Source organism: Adiantum capillus-veneris, chromosome 16, assembly GCF_014529385.1.
Source record: "Adiantum capillus-veneris isolate H3 chromosome 16, ASM1452938v2, whole genome shotgun sequence".
NCBI classification, from domain to species: domain Eukaryota; kingdom Viridiplantae; phylum Streptophyta; class Polypodiopsida; order Polypodiales; family Pteridaceae; genus Adiantum; species Adiantum capillus-veneris.
This window is the reverse complement of record NC_140946.1, coordinates 121,752,816-121,778,348: the sequence shown is the minus strand read 5'-3', so window position 1 is coordinate 121,778,348 and position 25,533 is coordinate 121,752,816. Positions and strand designations below refer to the sequence as shown.

General features: G+C 47.9%; 1 protein-coding gene across 2 annotated transcripts in view; it reads right to left on the bottom strand.

Moving 5' to 3' along the window:
* Positions 1-733: 733 nt before the first annotated feature.
* The window catches only part of LOC147439770 (uncharacterized), a 138,786-nt gene continuing 113,986 nt past the window's right edge, over positions 734-25,533 (bottom strand). The window contains exons 8-11 of one of the 2 annotated variants that reach the window (XM_086485539.1): positions 21,802-22,236; positions 1,789-2,127; positions 1,423-1,497; positions 734-1,229 (exon numbers count right to left, since the gene is read on the bottom strand). In XM_086485539.1, coding sequence (XP_086341665.1) covers positions 1,092-1,229; positions 1,423-1,497; positions 1,789-2,127; positions 21,802-22,236 — 987 coding nt within the window. In that variant the 3' untranslated portion in view covers positions 734-1,091. Of the gene's footprint in view, positions 2,128-21,801; positions 22,237-25,533 lie in introns of both variants that reach the window. The other variant, XM_086485538.1, reaches the window with a different exon arrangement.

Genomic DNA, 25,533 nt, shown 5'->3' with positions numbered 1-25,533 from the left:
GGTCGAAAAATGAGAAGGAGACAAAATCGTAAGAGGCATAATGGAGAGATGGGAGTTGATGGCGAGGAATATCATGAGTGTGTCTACCCTTCTTCTTCTTGAAATTGTGCCTTCAACCCTTAATTACAAGTGGTGTGGAAGTGTGGTGCTCATCTTTTGTGTATGGTGATGGTGATAATGATGGTGTTGTGATTATGTGATTAGGGTTCATGCTACAAGCATGTAGCACAAGAGTGTGTATGGATAGGGGTGTGTGTGTGTTTTTTTTTTTTTTTTTTTAAGTGAACTCTCATGGCCTCCTTATATAGGGAAAGAGGGAAGGTTTTAGCAATATTTCTAATTGAGGTGAGTGTCCCACTCTGGTGACTAGCAAAATGGGGTGCATGTGACTGTGGCTCCCATCTTGTCATATCATTCAAGAAAACTAGAACATTGTGAAACCTCTTTGCTTTTACACTTGAAAGAATTAGAGCTTCATAGAAGCACAAATATGTTGCCTCTCCTGACTTTCTAAGCCTTCATCAGCCACATTGATCTACATCAATGAAAAGTTAATTGAGCAGAAAAAGCGAAAGATTCCTTTAAAAACTGAACTCATCATGTTGATGGAAGCGCGACCGAGCTACCACTCTTGAATTTCCAAGCCTTTGTAACATATCATCAGCCACATTGATCTGCAAGAAAATTTAATTGAGCAAAAGATTTGAACCCATCATGTTGATGCAAGCAAGGATGCGGTAAATGACCTGAACTCTCTTGATAATTCATTTATCTCCTTCAAGGAGCGAAAGCATAAAAAAGTTGCAAAAATATTCGACACTCATTCATTATTCGAGTAGCAGAGCTTGGATGAATAACTCAAATATAAGGAGAGATGAACTCAGCTATATGCATTGCTACTAATTCTAGATAGGGTGGAGACAGTGTCATAGCACATTTAACATCAACCCACAACATGCTCCACATCTGCTTCTTGAGGTAACCCCATTACAAACAGGTTGATCTTAGTCTTTCTTTCTTCTTGTGTTTCTTCATTGTCTTCTTCCACTTTCTCCTCAATCACTTGCACCTCTCATTGAAGAAAATGGCAGTTAAATCTCGGCATGCTTGAGCTCATCAACTAGCCAGGGCCCAGCACTGTGCATCCTCTTCAAAATGCAACAAGCACTGGCTCTGAGCTCTGCTGGATTGTATTCATAAAAAAACCTCAGCTCTGATGACCTGAAAACCTGCTGCATTTGAAATCACTTAGATTTCTGGCGTGCCTATTAATGAGAGGAGGAAGTCAGCTGTTGTTGTGTGATGTCAGAATGAAAATACCATGGCTTCAAAACTTCTTTTGTCCGCCTTAATAACCTTGGTACCACCGAGCTGGTAATTAACAATACAACTTCTTGTTATTTCGTGCAAAGAAAAACATACCCCAGCTTTTGTTGTGATTGCTTTAAACTCGACAGCACCAACTTGAGGGCTACTCTGTTCATGCTTCAGAAATCCCTATGCATGAGGTTAAGCATGTCTGGTGTTGAATCACTGCCGCATAACTGCTAGGCCTTTGATATTTTTACATTGGTTGCTCTCTCTCTCTCTCTCTCTCTCTCTCTCTCTCTCTCTCTCTCTAATAGCCTCATCTGTTCCACAGATCCAGCAACACTTAAGAAGCAATCTGATTTATGATGGCGTTGCCTTCCCCTGTCATACATTGAATGACTTGTAATAATAATAAGAGCTCTTTCCAAGCAATTTTTTTTGTTATGATGCGGGCCCCACCAGATGTACGAAATTTACCAAATCTCTTTCAGCTGTGTCTCCGCCGTACACTTGCTTGGAAAAATGTGCCTGCTTGAACATCCAATCACATAACTCTTTGTGAAATATGCGGTAAATCAGAGAGTCATTGGCCTCGTGTAAAAAATTATCCCATGTTTCTTTGTCTGTTTGATCTTGAAGATCTTGGATAACAGGCATTACTTCATATCCATCTATCCTCATATCATTCAAAAAAACTAGAGCATTGTGAAACCTCTTTGCTTGTACACACGAAAGAATTAGAGCTTCATAGAAGCGCAAGTGTGCTACCTCTCCTGACTTTCTAAGCCTTTGTAACATATCATCAGCCACATTGATCTGCATCAAAGAAAATTTAATTGAGCAGAAAGAGCATAAGATTACTTTATAAACTGAACTCATCATGTTGATGGAAGGATTCTGTGAGACCTCTTCCACTCTCTCGATATTTCATTTATCTACTTTTAGGTGCAAAGCATCAAAAGAAACAGCAAGTTCCTACACTCATACATTATGGTAAGCCATAACTATTCATTATTCAAGTAACAGAGCTTGGATGATGTATAACTCAAAACTAAAGAGTTGAACTCAGCTGATTTATGTGTATTATACACTTGACTGTTGCCAGCATAAGTTTCTCTATTGGTTAGATAGAGTGGAGACAACGACATAAACAAGACAGCAAGAAAGAAAGAAAGAGAAAAGACAATAATTGGAATTTCAAAGAGGCAATGTGGCCTATGAGAAGCCTACAGCTACAAGGCTACTAACTATGTATGTAATAACTAGGCTTTCACATTCACCACACCTGCAGCAGCCGTTGCCCTACCATTGCTTTCACATTCGGGTCATTCATTGCTTTTGCATGCTGCAAACAGCTGTACCCATTTGCATACAACCAGGTTGCATTCAGCTGGCCTGCTCGCAGAATTGCAGAGTTAGCGCATTCTTCATTTGGAGATTCGAGAGTACAAGTGATGTCTGCGACGTGGCCTTGCCTCCTTACAACGGACATAAGAGAGAGAAACAGAAAGCTCTTGGCTAGAGACTCAGATCAGCCAAGCTAGAGACTATGATTTCCATACACAAAGACAGGAGATCATTGAGCTTGAGGAGCGACGACATGATTATCTTTCTCATAGACAGGCTTATGAGTGGACTGAGGTCAGGGATTGGGTCATTAGGAGGTTCTTTAAGAACAGTCCATCCCATTGTTCCTGGTCAAGAATTTGTCTGTGAAGACGGAAGGAGAGCACACTGGCAAAGGAGCCTGAGGAGATTAGAGATATCGCTACTGCTTTTAAATGGTAACCTCCTTAAGGATCCTTTCGGTAAAGATGATTTTAGGAGAGAGCTTTGGGCCCATATCAGACAGAGTGTCACAGATAGCATGTGTTGGCTTGGAGAAGAGGCTTCTCACAGAGAATGTGGTGTTTGATGCTTTGTGGGCACTCTTTTGTCGCAGTTGTCCTGGGAAGGATGGCCTCACTCCAGTGTTATTGAAAGCTTCCTTTTTTTTTTTTCCGAGAAAATGATCCTTCCATTAGTTAAGTAAAACTGCCCATAGGGCTACAAAACCACCTCCTACTAGAGAGGGCTACATCAAAAGCATGGGAAGACTCTCCTAGTGAGTAAACAAAATATGTACAATGAGGCTAAATCACAAAATGGGAGGAGGAGCCACACAGGTGGCCTGTAGTGCCATCTGGGCACACCCTGGACCACGGTGAAGAAGGGCCCTGGGCGCCAGAGTCACAGGAAAGCCTCTCTGCTCTCCCGCATGCGGTCGGAGCTGCCCTGCAGTCTCTCGAATTGACCCGTGAGAGTATGGATCAACTCCAGCCAAGAGTCACGAACAGTCTCCATCGGTGGGACAGCCTCGAAGATGCGGAAGCAATGGCCCGCCAAATGAACCAGAGTGTCAGGCCACAAACGAGCTCCCAACACACCTCTCTCTCACTGCAGGACTCCTGAGGGGTAAGCTCTGTAGCACACTGAAGTGTAGATCGACCCCCCTGGATCACTATCATCCTGCTGGTGGAGGATAGCTAAAACTGGAGTGCAAGGCCCATGAGGGTGGACCAGGAAGCAGCACCCCAAGTGTACTATCGCGCTGTGGAAAGAGCTGGCATCAGTAGAAGACCCTAAGCCAAACCTGCTGTGCCATGGGGCAGTCCCACAGACAGTGACACTGACTCTTCAAAGGATGGTCACAAGCTGCACAGGCTACCGAAAAGCCACTATGTACCAGCCAACTCCCCACGGCTGTAGCTCTGTGTGCAACTAGCCACTAGAACAAAGTGACTCGCCTCGGCTGTCTGGAGTCCCACAATCGCTCCCAAAAGCTAGACAAGAACTCAGTCGTGAGATCCTCCTCCTGCCAATGAAGTGCTGCAGCAGGGCGAGCCTCTCTCCGTGCTGCCAGTATGTGTCGCCCCAGTCGAACAGTGTACTGAAAGAAAGGGATCCCAGGGTGGTCGGTTGAAGAGAAGGGATCTCTCCAAAACCACTCTCCAAGGTCCCACTGCACTCGTGTCAAAGGGAAGCTCTCCCAAGCCCAAAGCCTCGAGTGGCCTGTCTCAAGATCTGCTGGGTCAGGATCCGTGACACAGGTCCTCCCACGGATGCCTACTATTCGTATCCTCTGAAAATAGCACTCTACAACCTGTGGAGCCTCTACTGAGACTCTGTGTAGTCGACCCTCGCCCTGGATCTTAAAGAACATGGGGGGTACGGACTCCGAGCAAGCACGAATTGCGATGAGGACCTCCAATTGCGTGAAGGCCCCCATCCATCTAGGAGCTGCTGTCTCTAGAGGGGTGAGTCACTTTGCTGGTAGAGCCTCGGTAATGTCCTAGCACATGCTCTGCACCCCTCTCTCTCATGCCTCGTAGCTGGATGCTCTATGCCTCCTTTGGCAACCTGAAAACTAAAGCTAGTCGCCGAGAGTGCGGGCTGGGCCCTCTGCCATGGGACCCCAAGAAACATGGGGCCTACTACCAACCAAGTGGCCTCTCTGAGTGCTAACCATGGGGTTCCAAACAAGGTGTTGTCTCAAGCGCTCCTCCGTGCAAGTGGGCTGGTGCTGCTCTAGGCCACTCCGCAACTGCTCCCAAGAGCGAAGCAGGTTCGCAGCAAATCGATCCTCCAACCTCCTGCTCACACCAACTCTTTGCATCTTTGTAAAGATCCACCTTGTGGAAGGGCTCCAAGGGCCTCCTGCATGAGGAACTCGAGCTCGAAGCCGTTGAAGCAACAACTCCTTCCAGGGCTCCTCCCCTAGAAGCAGTCCTCTGACGACAAACTTCCCAAGGATTGCTCTCATCTACTGTGTTGGGTTGATGATCCCCAACCCCCCCTGAGAACACGGTAAGGTGATGACCTTCCAGGCTACTTAGGCCCGGGCTAATTGTGTGTTGCGCCCTCACCAAAGAAAGTTCCTGATCAGCCTCTCTAGCTGGCTAATGCAGGAGCTCGAGAAGATCCAGCAAGATGTGATGTACCACAAAGTAGCCAATAGCATCTGGTTGGCCACTATAACTCTGCCTACCAAAGAGAGCCGTGCCGAACTCCAATGCAACAACTTCCTCCTAATGGACAGGAGGAGGGCAGCAGTCTGCTGCTCAGGGACAAGTCTAGGCCAACCTGACAACCCAGGTAACGAACTACAATCCTTGGGGGGAATCCATCTGAAACCCTCACCTAATGACGAATCAGGCGTAGGAGCACTGCCAGCCTAGAAAGATACTGTCTTCCACCAGTTGATCAGTGCGCCTGATGCACAACAGAACACCTCAAGAGCCTGCTCACGCTTGTGCAAATTGGCCTCCTTGCCCTCCAAGTACAAGGCTGAGTCGTCAGTAAACTTAGCGTCAAGAAGCTCATCTGTCCTAATAGGAAGCTCAAGACCACGCAAACCAACCTGCTGAGAAGTCAAAAATCTGCTCATTACCTCAGCATAGGACAGAAAGAGGAAGGGGGCAAGAGGTCAACCCTGTCTGACTGAACGCGTGAGTAAGAAGCGTTCTCCTCTTCCCCCTCCCAAGAGCACCTGACTGTGCGCACGCCTATAGAGAGCTCACACCTCTGATCCAAGCATCTGAGAAACCCATCCTATGTAGAGTGCTCTCCATGAAGTCCCAGTCAACTCTGTCGTAGGCACCAGATCCTCTCCTCGAAGACGCGCGAGGGCAGATGCCTCCCAAAAAGTGAAGATGTTGTCAAGGATACTACGCTCCTTGACAAAACGTGTCTGGGTCCTCAAGCTCAGAGCCTTTGCTAGAATTTTGTAGGATGAGTTGAAAATGGTAATGGGTCGCCACTGTCGAATCTCATCCAAGGAGCCTCCCTCCTTGGGAATCAGGTAGATCAAGCCCTCACTCATGCTGTCAGGCATCTCACTAGTGTGCAAAACGTACTGGAATGCGCTGCAAAGATCTGAACCAAGCAAGTCCCAATACTCCAAGAAAAAGCTGGGAGTCAAACCATCCTTCCCTACCTTGGGGGAGTGATCTGAGGGCCTCAGGGAGCTCCTCTAGCTAGAGGGGAAGATCAAGTCTCTGTTGCGTCTCCTCAGTAATAACAAGGCAAGGCATCTGTGCCCAAACTTACTCTCTGCATGCATCCTGACGCTCTAGCTGAGTCTCAACATACAATAGATCACGGTGGAAGTCAGTAGCAATTGCACGCATATCCTCAGACTTTGTAGCAACTGATCCGTCGGATCTAATTGACTAACACTAGTGTGTGCATGGCGTGGCCCCATTGTCTCAAGAAACTCCCCAGTAACTCTATCAACCACCTAGGTCCACTGAGATGCCTGCCGATGGAAGGCAAACTCATGACGCCGCTCCTCAATGCTAGCCCAGCTTCTGTCTAGCATGCTGCATCTGCTCCTCCAATTAAGGATTGTCTGGATGCTGCTCCTGCATCCTCTGCAAGTAAACAATGCCCCGTCAAAGACGCTTCTCCTCCTCTCACGCTGCAACCAAAGCGAGCTGCAGACTCCTGAAAGAAGAAGCGACTAAGCTCAGCCAACAATCCAAAGGCCACTCTACTGACAGGGGTGTCCTGCATGTCCATGCTCTCAGTCCAAAGTGCCTCCATATGCTCTCTAAGCTCTGGATCCAGCAAGATCCTCTCGGGGATGCGTAGCATAGCATCGCACCTCCCCTCCTCTGTCTGTTTGTCACACTGAAAATCTGTAGCGCGGATAACGTGTCGTGCTCTCTACAGTGTGGGTGCCCCTCAGTGCAATGTGCGTGACAATCTCACTCAACAAATGGAAACTCTCTCAAACAGAATGAAACACAGAAACAATGGATCACAACAGAGACAAAACAGTGGACCAGAACATGTGGACTCGACTAGCTCAAAGAACCATGTACAGACTCTGGCGTGGCAGCACACTCAGCTCCAGCCCAGGACTCACAGGTACAAAATGGGGTGTCGAGGCTCAGATGTGCAGGGATGGTGAAGCAGTGCTTTGTGTAAGACTCGCTACCTAGATGATGAACCGACCATCTATATAAGATAATGATAATGACCCAACGGCTACTACTCATAGATACAATCATAAAGAGCCACCAACGGCTCATAAATGTCGGCCAGCTAAGTGTGACCTGGCCACATGTCCACTAGGCCACCATCCGTATCCCTGCCACGTGTCACTACCCAGAGTGTCCGTCCAGTGTGAACAGACGGAACCAACTGTACTAGCTGTAACTGTGTCCTGTGAAAGTGACACTGTAGCTTGCTACAGGTTGCCCGCCACAAGACTAGTCACCGTCTCGATGAGCCAAAACTGAATGAAACTGCAAAAGTAACTATATGTACAATGAAAGGTGGGACAAGAGCACAGTCCTGTCACCCAAGGGAAAGTGTCGTCGCCACTGCTGCTCCAGAAGTATCCGGATCGGGAGGAGCCATTAGATCGATTGTGTAACTATGCGGTTGCTGTACTGTGCTTTGCATAACCTGGCTTCCTGTGGTTGTAGCAGCCATCTGCTGCACAACGGATGGAAGCACCTGCCCTGAAGTAAACTCCGGACGCCTAGTAACACAACCATGGTGGTGTGCACCAGCAACACCGTCACAACAAGGAACACTCTGGCTCTGCATGTGTGGCATCTGGACCTGAGACCCCTGCTGAGTAAAGTACTGGAACTGGGGCTGTGGGTCGTGTCCCATGAACTGCTGAGAGGGCTGAGAGGGACCTGCTGGGTAGTGTCCCATGAACTGCTGAGAGGGACTTGCTGGCGCTGCAAAGCCTGCTGGATTCTGGACTTGTATCCCTGGCCCAGTCCATCCATATCCCACAGGAGCCTGGGTAGGCGTGTTACCATACATAAGCATTTCTTGAAATCCCTGCACCTGTGCTTTTAGGTCATCAATAATCCTCGACTTTATCTTCAATGCCTGCTGTAGTGCAAAAATCGTTGCATCTCGATCTGCGATGGCACTCTCGGCAACTCGCAGAGATCCCTCCATAGCTGCGTATGTGGCGGAGTGATACTGGTGGGTTGCAGCTAGCTGCTCCGCGCCTAGCTCGATGGTGGCAATAGCAGCTCTGGAGTCCTGAAGTAACTTCTCTGAAAGCTGAAACAGAGAAGTGGAGTCGGTCCTACTTGAAGATCCCTCAGATGGATGTGATGTTGGAGGGCGCACAGGTGGCACAGCCAGCGAGCTAGAAGTAGGTACAGTTGGTGTAGTAGGTGCCTCGGAGATTGGTGTTGTAGGTGGAGCGAGAGATATGTTGACCGTGTATGAGTGAAGATGGGAGAAGAAGGAAGAGGATCCTGTATGGGTGAAGTGACCATCCTGTCCTGGGGAGCGGCAATAGACACTGATGCCGGCATAGCAGAACCAGGGGTAGAAGTAGACGTGTGACGCTGAAGATGTACCCTAGTCTGCTAGCTCTCAGAAACTGGTTGTTAGGGAATAAAGGCCTAAGTGCCTTGTACTTATTAACTTATAAGTTAAAAGACTTATAAGTGAGGGGGCCCAAGTGTGAATGGCCCCCTAGTCACTTACTCATATACTCAAAGGTCAAGCCCAAAAATTAGCCAGCGTGACTTTTCCCATATCTCTCTACGAGCTCTCTCTCTCTCTCACGTTTTCTCTCTGCGTGAGCTTCTTCTGCGCCAATCTCCTCTTCTCCTTCACTCTCATTGCATAGAGTAGTAAGTGGGCTCTCTCTCCTGCTCCCCCACACATGGTATCAGAGCTTTAGGGTTTCCAAGAGAGCCATTCTCGCAACACAGATCAGAATTCTGTTCTTGCTCGCTGCGGGAAGGATATTCAACCATTTTCGATTAACTCTGTCGCGAAGGGATCCTCTCACCGTGTAGAATCGACCTCCGGTGACAGTTTCCCCAAAATTAGGGTTTCAAAAACTGGCGAACAGCAGCCTATTTCTGCTGAAATTGACCAATTTCGGGGTCAATTTGATGCAATTTCATTAGGGCAAGTCTCACACGTCAATCTTACAGGTGTTTCCACCAACGAGGTTCTGAAAATTCAGCAAAACAGGTGTTTACAGGTCTGATTTTTGCCCCAAAACAGGGAATTTCAGCAAGCAAATGATGTATACACCTTGTGGAAACCTTTGGTAAGGGTTTGGCAGTGAATGTACGCCGTTTTGGGGTGATTTCGCGTGAAATTTGCTCGCTGTTTTTCTGTAACAGCAAGTTGTTTTTTGCCCGATTGCGCACATTTGGGCGTGTTTAGGTCGGCAAAACAGGGTTTCAGTGTTTGCAATCACTCAGAATGGCTTCTAGCAGTGAAAGTGGCAATTTGTTGCACATTCGCAAGCTAGAAGGTGCCCATAACTTTGCTATATGGAAGAAGCAATGTTATAATGTGATGTTGCAGAAGAAACAGGCGAAACCTATTAAGTTACAGGGTGTGAAACCGGTTGATATGGAGGTTGAAGAATGGGAAGAAGTGGACGAGTTGACTCGCTCCACGATCATGCTTTCGGTGTCTGACAATTTACTCTTCAATGTAGAGAATGAGCAGACAGCATGGGGCATGTGGAAGCGTTTAGACGAGTTGTATGCACAGCAGAGTGCTGCCAGTAAAGTGTATTGGCTTAAGAAGCTTATGGATCTCCGCATGAAGGAGGGCACGCACATGTCAGTGCACCTCAATGAATTCAATTCTATTTTCAGCCAACTGACAGAGCTGAAATTCACGATTGATGAGGAGTTCAAAGCTACTTTTCTGCTATGCACATTGCCCGAGAGTTGGGATGTATTCCGGACAGCTCTTAGTAACTCAAGTGCGTCACTTAAGTATGCAGATGTAGAGAGTTCTCTCTTGATGGAAGAGATGAACAGGAAGAACACCACAGGTGGGTCTTCTAATGCATTGCACTTGAGAGGCAGGTCTCAACAGAGGGAGAAATCTGACAGTAAGGACAGGGCACGCAACAAATCTCGTAGGAAAGATGTTGTGTGTCATCATTGTGGAAAGAAAGGGCATTATAAACGGGAATGCTATGAGTGGAAGAAAGAGAAGAACAAGGGTGCTGAAACTGATGCAAAGGACAAGGGAAATGCCAAGAAGAGCACTGTGTTGATTGAGGAAATCAATGTTGCTAGTAGTTGTGACAGTGACAGCAGCACTGATGTACTCAATGCCTATTTTGTGGATGCACATACCCTTGCTATGGGTTCTGATGTGGACATGCATACTTGGATTCTTGATTCAGGTGCCTCCTTTCATGTAACACCTCATAGGGATTGGTTTACACAGTACTCAGGTGAGGTGCAGGGCACTGTTTATTTGGGAGATAACTATGCATGTGACATTGCAGGTATTGGCAGTGTCCAGTTTTCCTTTGCTGATGGTATGACTTTTGTTTTGCACAAAGTGCGCCATGTGCCACAACTCAAGAAGAGTTTGATTAGTACAGGGGAGTTTGATTAGTACAGGGCAGCTAGATGATGCAGGCTATCACACCACTTTTGGTGATAGCAAGTGGAAAATTTGTAAAGGGGCCCGGATTGTAGCCAAGGGTTGTAAATCGGACACTTTGTATCCTTTGCATGTATCTAGTGTGCGTGACCATGTTGTCGCCGTAACCAAGCAGCCAAGTGTTTCTTTGTGGCATGGCCGGTTGGGACACATGAGTAAAAGAGGAATGGAAACTCTGTCTCGTTGTGGTTATTTGCCGTGTTTGAGGTATGCTGATTTTTCTCATTGTGAGCACTGTATTTATGGTAAGCACAGTCAAACACCGCACAAAAGGTCTCTTTCTTTGAAGCCTGACAGGTTAGACTTAGTGCATTCCGATGTATGTGAAATGCCACAGTTGTCCTTAGGGGGAAAGAAATATTTTGTCTCGTTTATCGATGATGCTACACGTAAGGTGTGGCTGTATCCAATACGTGCTAAAAGCGATGTTTTGGATACTTTCAAGAAGTTTCTTGCGTTTGTTGAGAATCAAACTGACAAGAAGCTTAGGTCTTTGCGCTCAGACAATGGGGGGGAGTATGTATCAAAAGCATTTATTGACTTTTGTGCTACTAAAGGTATTAAAAGAGAGCTCACGGCTCCTTTTAATCCCTCTCAGAATGGAGTTGCAGAGAGGTTGAACCGGACTATCCAAGAGAAAGTTCGGAGTATGCTGTCACATGCTGCATTACCTCATGGTTTTTGGGCAGAAGCTGTGCAAACAGCTATTCACTTGATTAATCGCTCACCTAGCAAGGCTTTGGGTGGAAAGGTGCCTGAGGAGGTGTGGTCTGGCAAGCCACCCTCATATGCACATTTAAGAGTGTTTGGTTGTGAGGCCTATGTTCACATCCGGAGTGAACTGCGCACCAAACTAGAACCAAAGTCTCATAAATGTATTTTCCTAGGATATGGTGAGGATGGTGAAATGGGGTATAGATTATGGGATCCCGCATTATGGAAAATCATACGCAGCAATGATGTCATCTTCAATGAGAATTGCATGCACAAACAGCCCACAAAGGTCGAGGAAGTGCGCCGGGTTGTTTTTCGTGAAGATGTTACATATGGACAGCCAAGAAGGCCCAATGTTCAGCAGCCTTTACATGCTGAAAATGGTGCTGAAAATCAGCCATTAGCTGCTGAAAATCAGCCCCAACAAGTTGCCATTGATGCACCACAGGTAGGGGAACAGGTTGATGCTCCTAGACCGCCCGTTGTTGCGATGCAACCGGCTGAACAGCCTGCTGTTTTTGATGGTTTACAGGCTGAAAATCCACCTGCTATGGATCATTGGGTGCGTAGGTCTACTCGGGTGACAAGGCCCCCCGATAGATATGAACCGTCTTTGGACTATGTCATGCTTACTGATTGTGGTGAGCCGTCTTGCTATAAAGAGGCTATGCAACGGGAAGACAGTAAGAAATGGTTCAAAGCAATGGTTTCGGAAATGCAGTCTTTGGAGAAAAACCATACATGGGACTTGGTTGATTTGCCTAAAGGGCATAAGGCTCTGCCATGTAAATGGGTTTACAAGACCAAGGTCACATCTGATGCTTCTTCTAAGTACAAGGCACGTTTGGTTGCTAAAGGGTACAAGCAAAAGCATGGTGTTGATTTTGATGAGATTTTTTCTCCTGTTGTAAAGCTTGCCACATTACGTCTTGTTTTAGGCCCGGTTGCTTCTGAAGATATGGAGTTAAAGCAAATGGATGTCAAAACAGCGTTTTTGCATGGCGATTTGCTTGAGATGATCTATATGATGCAGCCAGAAGGTTTTGTGTCAAAGGGGCAAGAGAAGAAAGTATGTAGACTCTTGAAGAGCTTGTATGGTTTGAAATAGTCTCCCCGTGCATGGTATCACAAGTTTGATACATTCATGAGGTCTCAAGGATACAAAAGAAGTAATTCTGATCACTGTTTGTATATCAAAACGGCAAGTGATGGATCTCTTCTATTGCTGATTTTGTATGTTGATGACATGCTTATTGCGGGTAACAATGTCACGGAGTTGGATGCATTACAGCAAAGCTTAAAGAATCGCTTTGACATGAAGGATCTTGGTGATGCTAATCATATTTTGGGCATGCATATCTCTCGAGATAGACCCAACAAACATCTGTATCTATCTCAACGAGATTATGTTAATAAGGTGCTACATCGCTTTCATATGGATGGGGGAAAGGCACTTGGTACTCCGCTGCCTCCATATGTAAAACTGACTGCACATGACTGCCCAAACACAGATGATATGCGGGCTGAAATGGCCAAGATTCCTTATGCATCAGCCGTTGGCAGTTTGATGTATGCTATGGTTGCTACACGGCCGGACATTGCATTTGCGGTGGGAGTGGTAAGCAGGTACATGAGCAATCCTGGCAAAAAGCATTGGGAAGCAGTGAAGTGTATCTTGAGATACTTGAAAGGCACTAAAGACTTGTGCATTTGTTTTGGGAAGAGTGAGACATCTGTGCATGGCTTTACAGATGCAGATTTTGCTGGACATCCAGATTGCAGAAAGTCTACCTCTGGATATGTGTTTACATTCACAGGAGGTGCAGTTTCTTGGATTTCTCGACTGCAAAAATGTGTTGCTTTGTCTACCACTGAGGCTGAGTATGTGGCTGCCACTGAGGCATGCAAAGAAGCTTTGTGGCTCATGCGTTTGGTAGAAGATCTTGGCATTAAGTCACCGGTTCCTGTGCTACACTGTGATAGTCAAAGTGCTATTATGCTTGCAAGGAATCCTGTTTTTCATGCCAAGACAAAGCACATAGAGGTGAAGTATCATTTTATCAGAAGTGTGCTTGATGACAAGAGCATTACACTTGTCAAGGTGCACACAGATGACAATCTTGCAGATCTTTTGACCAAGAGTCTTCCAGCAGAGCGGTTTGCATATTGCCGTCAGATGATGGGTGTTGGAGGAGTAAGTGCATGATCAGCTGATGTATTATAGTTAGTTGATTCTTTGATCTCCCAAGGTACATTGCCTTTAGGTGGGAGGTTGTTAGGGAATAAAGGCCTAAGTGCCTTGTACTTATTAACTTATAAGTTAAAAGACTTATAAGTGAGGGGGCCCAAGTGTGAATGGCCCCCTAGTCACTTACTCATATACTCAAAGGTCAAGCCCAAAAATTAGCCAGCGTGACTTTTCCCAAATCTCTCTACGAGCTCTCTCTCTCTCTCACGTTTTCTCTCTGCGTGAGCTTCTTCTGCGCCAATCTCCTCTTCTCCTTCACTCTCATTGCATAGAGTAGTAAGTGGGCTCTCTCTCCTGCTCCCCCACACTGGCAAGGAGAGTAGAGACTTCACTGTATCCTTCACCACTTTCGCCTTGATCTTCTTTTTCTTGGTGACTGTGGGGTCAACCTGCATGCTCACGGTTTTCCTTTTCCCTTTCGAGGTTCCCTGCTCTTCATCCACTTCATTGATGTTAATAGGTATGTTTATGACCCATGCCAAGAGAGGTGCCGCAAAACATTTAAAACTTAACTGCACAGACTGCACTTGGGGCCGAAATCTTTTAGCCCTAGACTGCAAAGAGCTGAAGAGAATTTGGTGGAATCCACATGGGGTAGTGTGGATTAAACAGTATAGCCCGTCGCAGTGGGAGAATGTAGTGAGAAGATTAGTTTTTTCCTTGTCTTCTTTGGCATCTCGAGCCAGAAAGTAATACCTGAAAATTGCGAGAAGTCGTCTGTTTCGCTCATAATTTGGGTGATCTGAACTCAATAGCTCGACATGCTTGAATTGTCGCATCCTTGGACAGTAAAGAGAAAGTGCGAGTAGTAGACTTCACAGCAGGAAAGTTGGTCATACCCATGGCATGGTCAATCCTTGTAGCTGTTAGCTTGTGGCCCCGGACCTTTGGAAAGTCTTTCAACAGTTGATGTATCAGCTCTGCTAGAACCGTATCAGGTAAATCTGCATCAGCCAATGCTGTGAGGCCCAGAGTCCGTAGCTGAGCAGTCGAAAGCACCTCACTGAGAGATGGTTGAGGTTGCTGCATATGAAAATTTAATGAGAATGCTGTGCGATTTTTCGAAGAAGCAGGCCTCTTGATTTCATGAGTGATGATTGGCTGTTTGTCTTTTTTCTGAGCCACTTTTGAATGTTCCTCCTGATCACTGGAAGCACCTGACTCGGAATTTACATCTGAATCATCAGATGCTGCTGAGTCTGCTTTGTAGCTCTCATCACTTGGGTCACTGGAGGTAAAGTCATCTATGTCATGGTTGCTGCTGCTGCTTGCAGATACTTCCTCTGCTTCGCTCTCTGATTCTGCAACCAAAGCTTTCCTCTTCTTCAACTCTACCTTTTTCTTGCTACTTCCTTCTGGCTGTTTCTCCTGTTGCTTGCTACCTCTTGCCATGGTGAGGTCGGGTGGATGACAAACAGTGAGCAGTTGAGTGGACCAAGTGATGAAAAGCACCACGATCAGACGGAGGCCAAGGTGGAGTATAGACCCGATTTGGATTTGGCTAGGCAACCTCTGGACAGAAGGGGACTTGGGGTGATTTATTGTGAGGCTGGGCGAGTGGGTGGGTAGAGGGTAGGGGCGAGGGGGTATAGGGTAGGGGCGAGAGTTAGAGGGTAGGGGCGAGAGGTGTGCTGAGAGGGTAGGCGCGAGAGGGTAGAGGGTAGGGGCGAGAGTTAGAGGGTAGGGGCGAGGGGTATAGGGTAGGGGCGAGAGGGGGTGCTGGGAGAGGGTAGGGGCGAGGGGTATAGGGTAGGGGCGAGAGGGGTGCTGAGAGGGTAGGGGCAAGGGGTATAGGGTAGGGGCGAGAGGGGGTGCTGAGAGGGTAGGGGCGAGAGAGGGGGTGCTTGGTAGGGGCGAGGGGTAGAGGGTAGGCGAGAGGTAGGGAAAATTGAACAGGGGCGAATTATGAAGGATAGGCGAATTTTACAAGGGACTGAGGCGAATCCAGGCAGAGGAGTGCGAATTTCACAGGCCCAAATTCTGGCAGCCTTGCAGCCGGCAGCTATGAAAAAGGGACGAATTGGGAGGGAAGGGAGCCGAAGTTGGAGAGAGCAGAGGAGGGCGAATTTAAGAGATAGGGGAGGGAGACTTATTGGACAAATTGGATGATTGGCAGCCAATGCTGAAGACGAAAACTTGAGTTGTGCCCCTCCGGTGAGGATACCATACATCACTTTGCACACCTTAGAGAGAGGCATACAAGCATGTCTTGGAAATTTGCCCATTGTGACCACAGTGGGAACAATGCTCAGCCATTTTCGAAGAAGGCCAAGCAAGGCCAAGACTAAGAACTTACTTACCAAATCTTTACGGACAAACTACTTATATGTGGCAGACCTTGAGAGGAGTTAGTACCCTTAAAGAAAAGATCACCAAAGAGGCTAGGAGCTTCACTGGATAACACTGATGATAGAACAATTAGAGAAAGAGTGATTGAATTGTAAGAAGTTGAAGACAATGCCCAATTACCGAGACTGAGTGGGAAATGATACTTCAGACTGAAAGATGGAAACTTCTACAAACCTAGCAGAGATTGAGACATAGCAGAACCTTCCGTTCTGGTGGTGGAAAGGTAGTTGGGATGAGAGAGATGGGATATTTGAACCAACATATGGCGAAATGCTGCACATTGCTTACTCAGAGTAATAGCACTTGATTCTGGAGCCATTTACCAGAGGCAGTGGGACACCTTCTAAAGTGACTAACTGGACTGCCCCCTGTGGTAAAATCTCGTCCACCACGAATGGCCCTTGCCAAGCTGGAACCAGCTTCTTTGCTTTTTTCAAATATTTTGCCTGATAGAGTAGCACCAATGTGCCTTGCGTTATTTTCGGCTTTCTGAGGTGGCGATCATGCCACGCTTTGCGACGAAGTTGCTCCTCTTGCAGAGCATGAGAAGCTAAAAGGCGGCTTTCATCCAATAAGGTAAAACGGGATATAGAAGCAGCTTCCATGCCCCAACTTGCACGCAAACTGCCCACCCTAGGGGATCCGGAGTTGAACTCAAATGGAGCTATGGCTTCCAAACCGAAAGCGAGTTGAAAAGGCGTGTAATTCGTTGTTGCTTTGAAAGATGTGCGGTATGCCCAAAGAGTGCCGTGCACAGCCTGAGTCCATGATGCTGGATGGAGATGACATGCTTTCCTCAGGAGTGCGATCAGAACCTTGTTGGTGCCCTCGGCCTGCCCATTGGTTCTAGGGTAATAAGAGCACGACCTGCGATGAAAAATCTTGTAATTGGCCAGTAAAGTTGAGATCATGTCATTGACAAAATGACTGCCCCTATCATTGGTGATCTCTAAGGGACATCCAAATCTACATAAAATGTTTTCATATAAAAATTTGGCTACTGTATTGCCAGTGCAATCTACTGTCGCTAGTACCTCCGCCCACTTTGTTGCATAGTCTGTAGCCACTAGCAGATATTTGCGATTACCTGGTTGAGCCGAGGGATATATTGGACCCACAAAGTCCAAGCCCCATCTCTCAAAAGGTAGCTACGCCATCGAGACCTGCAGAGGACGGTTGGATTGCTTACTTGGCTTCGGCCCACAGCGCTGGCACACATCGCAAACCTTTGAATATGCTATTGCATCCTTAAAAACGTAGGGCCACCATAGACCACTCTGCAGAATCTTCTGGGCAGTGATGTGACCAGGGTAATGGCCACCAGTGGGACCATTGTGGGCATCCTCCAGAATATGCTCCACCTCATGAGGCGAGACACAACGCTTCAGAACACCATCTGGTCCCGATTTGTAGAGATGACCCCCAATCAGAGTGAAAGGCCTGGACTTCAACAGCAATCTCCTCTTCTGTAGTGGAGATGCCTTCTCTGGGTACAGCCCAGTAGATAGAAAATGTAGGACCTCGCCGTACCATTCCGGCGTTGTATCGATTTTAAAAAGACTGCTATCTGGAAAGTCATCCGCAATCCCGGTAGCTTCTTCACCTATGTGAATGCGAGAGAGGTGGTCAGCCATTACATGATGCTTACCAGGACGGAGTACCACTTCAAAATCAAACTCTTGGAATAGGAGGAGCCATTGCCATACTCGACCTGCGACCTGTGGCTTATTAAGCAGATAGCGCAAGGCATGGTGATCAGTAATAATTGTGAAGTGGACCCCTAGCAAATAGGGACGAAATTTTTGTAGAGCATACACTATAGCCAAACCTTCCCTCTCTGTGGTGCTATAGTTGCGCTCTGCTTTGGTGAGCAGGCGACTTGCATAATGTACAGGGCGATCCAAGTTGAACTCTTTGCTAGGCTAAGTCAGCACAACACCCACAGCCAGCAGACTGGCATCTGTATGCACATGAAAAGGTAGGGCCCAATCCGGGGAAACTAGAATAGGCGCTTCAGTGAGGCGTTTTTTGAGGTATGCAAATGCCTCGGCCTCAGGTGTTGACCACTGGAAGGGAACAGCAGCACTGGTGAGCCGGGTCAATGGTTGAGCCACCTGTGCATACATACGTATAAACCTGCGATGATAGCCGGTGTGGCCCACAAAGCTCTGAACACCTTTGGGATTTATGGGAGGAGGTAACTTCAAGATGGCCACTATCTTCTTTGGGTCAGGTGCCAAACCTTGAGCAGACACCACATGGCCCAACAGTGTGCCCTCTGTGACCAAAAAATGACACTTGTTCGGATTGAGCTTCAAACGTGCCTCTCTGCACCTGAGGAAGACTGCAGAGAGCTGAGCAAGATACTCCTTTAGATTTTCTACTGGGGTCGAACATTGAGCACCCGAGAAGGTGGAAAAGTCGTCCATGAATATGCAAAGGTGATCAGTAAGCAGAGGACAAAAGATGAGGTATACTAAGTGATTGAAAGAAGGCGGTGCATTTTTAAGCCCAAAAGACATTCTAGTGTAGATGAAAATACCCAAGGGAGTCACAAAAGCTGTTTTGATTTGGTCGTCAGGATGTATTCCTAACTGATTGTAGCCGCTGAACCTGTCCATAAAACTATACAATAAATGGCCAGCGACATCTTCGAGGACTCTCTCAGTGAAAGGTGTCGGAAATCCATCCGGGATTGTGACCTTATTCAGAGCCCGGTAGTCGACGCAAACTCGAATTTTGTTGGACTGCTTCTTTGGGGCAATAACCATAGGGGACAACCATTCTGAGTGCTCTACTGGTACAATAATACCTGCTTCTTGCATTTTTTCCAACTCGATTTTGACTGCTTCTGCATACTTGGGATTCAGTTTGTAAGCCCGTCCTCTGACTGGCTTAGCCCCCTCAGCCAGAGGAATTGTGTGGACTCCTAGCTCTGCTAGGATTCCTTCCAAATCGTGGTAAGACCAGGCAAACACATCCTTGAAAGAGCGCACGAAAGAGATTACCAGGTCGTGTAGAGCAGGGTGATCCCATAACCAAGTGGCTAACAAGATGGGCTGATGGTTGTCAGGGCCGCCTAGGTTGACCTCTCTGACTGGGTCAGGTGGTGCAGTAGGCGAGGCTGCGTCAGGGAGAGAAGACCGTGCCGCCTCTGTTAGCTTCTGGACATTATGAGCTGGCGTCTGATCAATGTTGAAATCAACATACTCTTCCTGCAACCATCCTGATGGAAGCTCTGCAAATGGTAAATCCTCAGATACCTCAAAGTGCTCCGGCATGGGTGGAGAGTCAGATGGAGTAGAGGCTAAAGAAGGAGCTGGGGTGTTGGCCAACTCTTGCAAGGGAGACTTTTTCCCCCTTCTATGGTGGGTTATACGCTCACCCAGGCCGACGGTTTCCATCAAGGGACCCTCTGAAGGATGGGCACCAGAGACCGGTCCACTTGGTTCTGGCTCACTTGGCTGACGGGGATTACTGGCTTCAGCTGTAGCTTCAGGTTTAGCTTCAGGTGTAGGGTCAGGGGGAGAGGGTGAATCTGTTGGCAAAGGAGAAACTTACTACAATAACCAAAGCATCAGTGCCTCGGGCTGCTAGAAAGAGGACGTGGACCCGAAAGCAAGCATCCTCTAGGTCGAGAGAAGAGTCACCATGGAAGCGTGTGAAGCTGTAGTCGAAGAGGTCCCATCGTCTGCGAATGTCAAAGCTGGTCAAACCTCGAGGGACTGCTACAAAAGGAGAGGTCTGAACCAGAAGTGGCATCCTCAGGTGGGGCTGTCCCTCCCGAGCCATGCGACTCGTAGCGAAAGCACTACCAAGAGATTGTCTCGCTGCGGATGTGTGTCCAATCCCATGCATCTGAGGAGGAGTGTGGGATGGGTCGGGTGATGAGGCTGAGGGAGGTGGGGGTGAGGGTGGAGGAGGGGGAGGAGGAGGAGGCCGAGAGGAGGAGTTTGAGGGTGGAGAGGAGGGAGGCAGTGGAGGTGGTGGAGCTGAGGTGGAGGAGGCCTCCTGAGGGGGCTCTTGCTGGAGGGGGTCGAAACGGTTCCCTATCGGAACCCAATGTTGCTGAGCTGAAGGAGGTCGGTCACCAGGGGGGCAGTGTGGTGAGCCCGTCCTTGTTGACGGCGGCCGAGCACCTGCTACCAATCGTCAACTCTCTCATCGCTGGTCTTTGTCGAGGTACCAACCTGTGTGTCCGGGGTACTTGTCTGCTGGGCATGCTCAGCTTTGGGAGGCTACGCATGCGCTGTGGATTGAGATCTCTTGCGAGGACATGCCTTTGCTAAGTGGACCATCTTCCTGCAAATGAAGCATTGGTTCGAGAGTCCCGAATACTCCACCCTCTGGCGTAACCATCCCCCACTCACTCTAGGTAGAAGGATCACCTTCGGGAGAGTGGGTGTCACGAACCAGAACGTGTACTGTAGGAAAACCGGCAGCCTTGGCTGCAACTGAAGCTGCCGTGTGCGGGGTCTCCAAGTCTGTCCCGATCTCGGAACCAATCCTGAAAAGAAGCGGTAAGTACTCCCTTTGTAGGCCAAGGAAGCAGACAGAAATAGGCAAGTCTGCATCCTCGACAAGACCATCTAATGCTTGATCGAAACCATGGCGCCATTGTTGGAAATGAGCTCTGACCGCTCGGATGGCCAACGGGCTCATCGAGATGACCTTGGCAGCCATCTCAGGAGTCTCAAACTCTTTCTGATAGTATCCTTGCCCGAGAAGCTGGATGTCAGTGATCTTCCCCACCTCTGCTAAAGGCGGGCCTGCAGAAGGTGGTGTACCTCTCCGCGACTCAGATGACTGCCAATAATCTTGCAGATGACCGAGGTGGCCTGAAGGCGCTCCACCTCTGCTGCAAGGCTTGCTTGCTCTGCTGGTGACATAGCAAGTCGGATGGTAGGCTCGGTGGGGTTGGGCGAGGGGGCTTCATCTGAGTCCCTTTGTGGCGGAGCACGAGCTTCCATCTGTGTCTGCTTACTGTTGATGGAAGGGAGTGTCGACACTGAACTTAATGGTGAGAGTCCTTTCGCTCAAGGGATGCAGAGCAACAGAGACAGTGCCGGGAGAGAATGGAAGGCGACTGACGGAGGGGGGGGGGCGCTGCACCTGCTCAGGTGTGCAGGGCTGGGCGGGCAACGCGAGCGAGGGAGAAGCAGGCGGGGGTGGACGTGAGCGAGAGAAGGGGGCAGGGTGGGGGGGTAAGCGCGAGCGAGGAGGGTGAGGGACGAGCAGTGAAGCGTGCGCAGAGCAGCAGCAAGCGAGCAGCTTCGTACACATAACTTATTGAGAGCTTCTTGTCCGTAATGCCTCAAAGCTTGATAGAGGGTCTAGTATATAAAGGAGAAGGAACGCTAGATGACATTCAGCAGTGGAAACCCATTATGATCCTCAAAGCCAACAAGATTCTTGCAAGACTCTGAGTGTGACGGTTCAGCCACTCCTTGGGGAATCAATGCAAGATACATAGACCAGATTTGTCGAGGAGAAAGCTAAGATAGTATCCTTGACAACGTCTTCACTTTTTGATAGGCGATTGCTCTAGCTCATATGTGTGGTGAGGACATGGTGGTGCGGAAGGGGACGTATTGTATATGGTTGATGGGCCAGAGGGCAGACTGAGACCCTTAAACCAGCATTCTTGGGATCTTACAAATGTAAAACAAACAGAACAAACCATCAAGAAGAAAAGACCACTATTTCAATTGATCAGAAGTTACCTTTTTTTGCCGTGCTACTTTCAGAAGTAACCACTGATTTGTTCTTCCACATAGATAATAGCCTTGTGATATCATGTCCCAATAAACTGCATCAAAATAGCCCCATTGTTCTGACACAACAGCTGCCTTCAACATTAACTCAAAGGTAAAAGAATCACAAGAAAGTCTCGTAGCATTATCAAAGAGAATACAAGAGTCCAGTTTTCCTTTTTTGACGCCTTCATAAACCTTTTTTGCCTCTTCAAACATCTTATTCCACCCATAAATCTTGATCATCTCATTACATGTACGCACATTTGGGACACATGTCTGTTGCATGTGCTTGAACAGAAAGATAGCATCCTGAATCTGTCCCACTCTATGACATGTTCGAATCAACCCTGTGAAGGTTACAACATCTGGCTTACTGGAAGGTGATTCTTTAATTCTTCTCACCTGCAACACCCAATTCAATGTCAGAGAGGGCCTACCAGACCCCTTTGCTTTTTTAGAGGTGCTTAAATAGCAATCAGCTCCTTTCTTCTCTTTTCCTAAAGGTTAACACAATTGCTAAAAGCATCAAGTAAATTGTAGCACAATACTGAAGCTCATGACAAAAAATAGCATGGAGATGGAAAGATTGAGTGAAAGAAGTCCAATCCACAAAGAAAACAGTGTGAGCTTAACATGTTACCATGTTGAAAAGACTCTTAAAATGACAGCGTAGAAATAGCGGGGGGGGGGAAAACCATGCTCAGCAATTTTCATACTCCAGCACAAGCTAAATACTCCAATGCTACTTGCCTTAGACTTTTCCTGAAGATTTACGAGAACGACATTGGACTTATGTCATATGAAATGCTCGAAGCATGAAAACATACTTCTGATGTACCATGAGGACAACTTGGCAGCTTTGAATCAGCTGTAGAGACTGAGTCAAGGCGAGCAATTTGGGGAACATAGAGTAGATGCCTTTTTTAGTCCTTTTATCTCATGTGCTTTTGAGATCTCACCCCAAATAGAACATGAAAGTGTGGAATAAAAACATTTGTATTGATATCATATCATATATGTAGGACTACAGTTGGTGAGAGAATGCAAAACCTGGGTCTCGACGCACTTGGAAATGTGGACCAATACTGTTGACTCCTCCCACACAAAGTGACAGTGAAGCCAACTGTTGAATCAATAGCCTCCTCCCCTCTAGCTGGCTCCAAGAAGAAATGAACTCTAATAGGGGGGTGTGATATCTACCTTTGTATCGCTAAGATAACGCATGAAGGAGTAGCCAAAACCTCTATCCTCTGAGGCTCATATAAAAGCCAACCAATCCTCCAAGACTTGGGGAGGAGGGCAGGAGGGGGTGGGTGGGGGAGGGGGGTTACGTCCCCAGACATCAGGATGGGCGCCTACAGTTATGTCCGGCCAGTGTGCTCATGGCCCTTTGGTTAGGAAGTCCTATAAATAGGACTTGAGCCTCATTTGTGAGACATCTTGTGTGATCACCCCACTTGGCCCTTGGCAGCTCTACCCGCACACTCGTATTGGTGTGGGCGGGGTCGCTTGGCTGTAGGCTCCTAGGATCGGGGGTGAGCCCGTGTTGGCTCTATGGCTAGGAGGTGAACCTGATGTTGCCGTGGTGGGTAGACTGCTTCCTCTTTTGCTTTGGACACGCCTTGTCGCCGCAGAAGTGGCCGGTTTGGTGGCAGTCGAAACAGCGGTTCTTCTTTTGATCCTCCATGCAAGCTGCCTTTGAATTTCCGTCATGCTTCGGTTTCTTCTGCGGAGGGTCCAATGATTGACTTGTGGCTGCCGAAGCGTTTGAATGCTTATACATTGACGTGGAGGGACCACGGCAGGGAGTCTCCCCATCCTTCGGGCCACCTCCACAAGCCGCCAAGGTATTTTCATAGTTCTTGGCAAACTTGTAGATGTCCTTGAGCGAAGTGATGGGATTCCGCAATACCTCATTTTGGTAAGCCGGCGGTAATTTAAACAGATAAAGCATCTGCAATATAACCTGCGGATTCTCCAAGGCTTTCGTCTTGTGGACGAAGTCCTTGAATTCCTGTGAGTAAGCGTCCAGGGTTTTCTTACACATCTCCGACTTGAACAGCTTCTTGAAGCACTCGATCTTATCGACTTGCACAAAGCGAGCACGAAAGACCCGTCTGGAAGTCTGCCCAAGTCCTTGGCTTAGGTTGTAACCCAACCCACCATGCATATGCCTTGCCCTGGAGCATGATTTGTATTTGACTAATGCCTTGGGCATCAGTGTAATGATACAAATCAAAGTAGGCTATCGATTTCGCCAACCATGAGTCGATGGCGGTCTCCTCACATTTCTTTTTTTTTTTCCTTTGAAGGGGTCGGGATGGAACTTAAGAGGCAAAGTGCTCATGGCCGTGGGCGAAAACGGGACTTGCGTGGCACACAACTCCCCAAGTTGCCTCTGCATCTTTGCTAACTGCTGCTGCAGTATAGCGATGAGAGATGCGTAGGAGGCAGAAGACGGGGGAGAAAGAACCTCGGGACGAAGCCCGTGCATGCGTGTGGAATCGGGAGGAGAAAGAGGCGTCTCTTCATGGGTTGATGCGTCTATCTATCTTTCTCTCTCTTTGTGTGTGTGTAAGCACAAACATACATGCACCTTCATGCTCCATCTCTTCTAAGGTTGTGTTGCGTGGGCGTCAAGCTCACGCGCACAGAGCCTGCCTAACGCACGTAGCTGCACCTTGCAGCTCTATAGAGAGAGAGAGAGAGAGAGAGAGAGAGAGAGAGAGAGAGAGAGAGAGAGAGAGAGAGAGAGAGAGAAATGAAATGTTATATTAACGTCTTCAAAAGGCCATAGTGACCTATGAGACCAGAAAGTTACAAGGTGGTGGATCTAATACAAAGTCAGAGTAACAAAATAACCTAACAACAGTACAAAACAAAGATATTTACTATGGGATCCTAGATTGGTCGATGTGAGCTAAGCAAAAAACTAAGCAAAAATGGGCGGCTTGTTGGGATAGCTGAATCACAAGAGATCTAGCATCGGTCGTTGGCGAATCTCATCAATTTCCTCCATGGTTAGTAGTCTGACCGAGCGTCGTGCATGCCTGGCCAGCGTGCTCCGAATCTTTTGACGTAGCCTCCGTCGATGCTGTGTAGTCCTTCGCAGTCGTGGGCGCCTGGCTTTCCCCAGTTCAATCGCTCAGTCGATCAGGGTGCCTCTGGTGTGAGACGAGGGGGAGCAAGGAGCTCTGCTGTGGAAATGGCTCTTGCGGCTGTCCCGTGTCTGCTCTGAAGAAGTCTATGATCCGTCTTTGAGACTGGCTAGCCTCGCCATTCATCAGGCTCTCTCTGTGTCTGCGCAGCTCGAGCAAGAACAAACCTAGGCATCTATGATCTTTGTATCCCATTATTCTTGAGAGTGGTCCAAAACCCTCTCTGAACAAGCAATGGAAGCGGCATCGTATCTCGTAGTAGACGGGGCAGCGGCATGTATAATGCAGCTCTATCTCAGGTTCCATGTCACACAAGGGGCATGTCCTGGCCTTTGCTGGTACTCCGCTGTATCTCCTAGTTTCAATCCGCAGCTGGTGAGACGATGTGCGTAACTGGCCAATAGCACATCGTATCCCATGAGACAAGTGGGTATCCATGTATCTTGGTCTCGTCACAAAGCCATCTTCCGTAAGCTGGAGAAGGTGGTCTCTGTAGAAAGCCATCTTCGTGCCCAATTCTTGTGCTGGTTGTATCCATGTC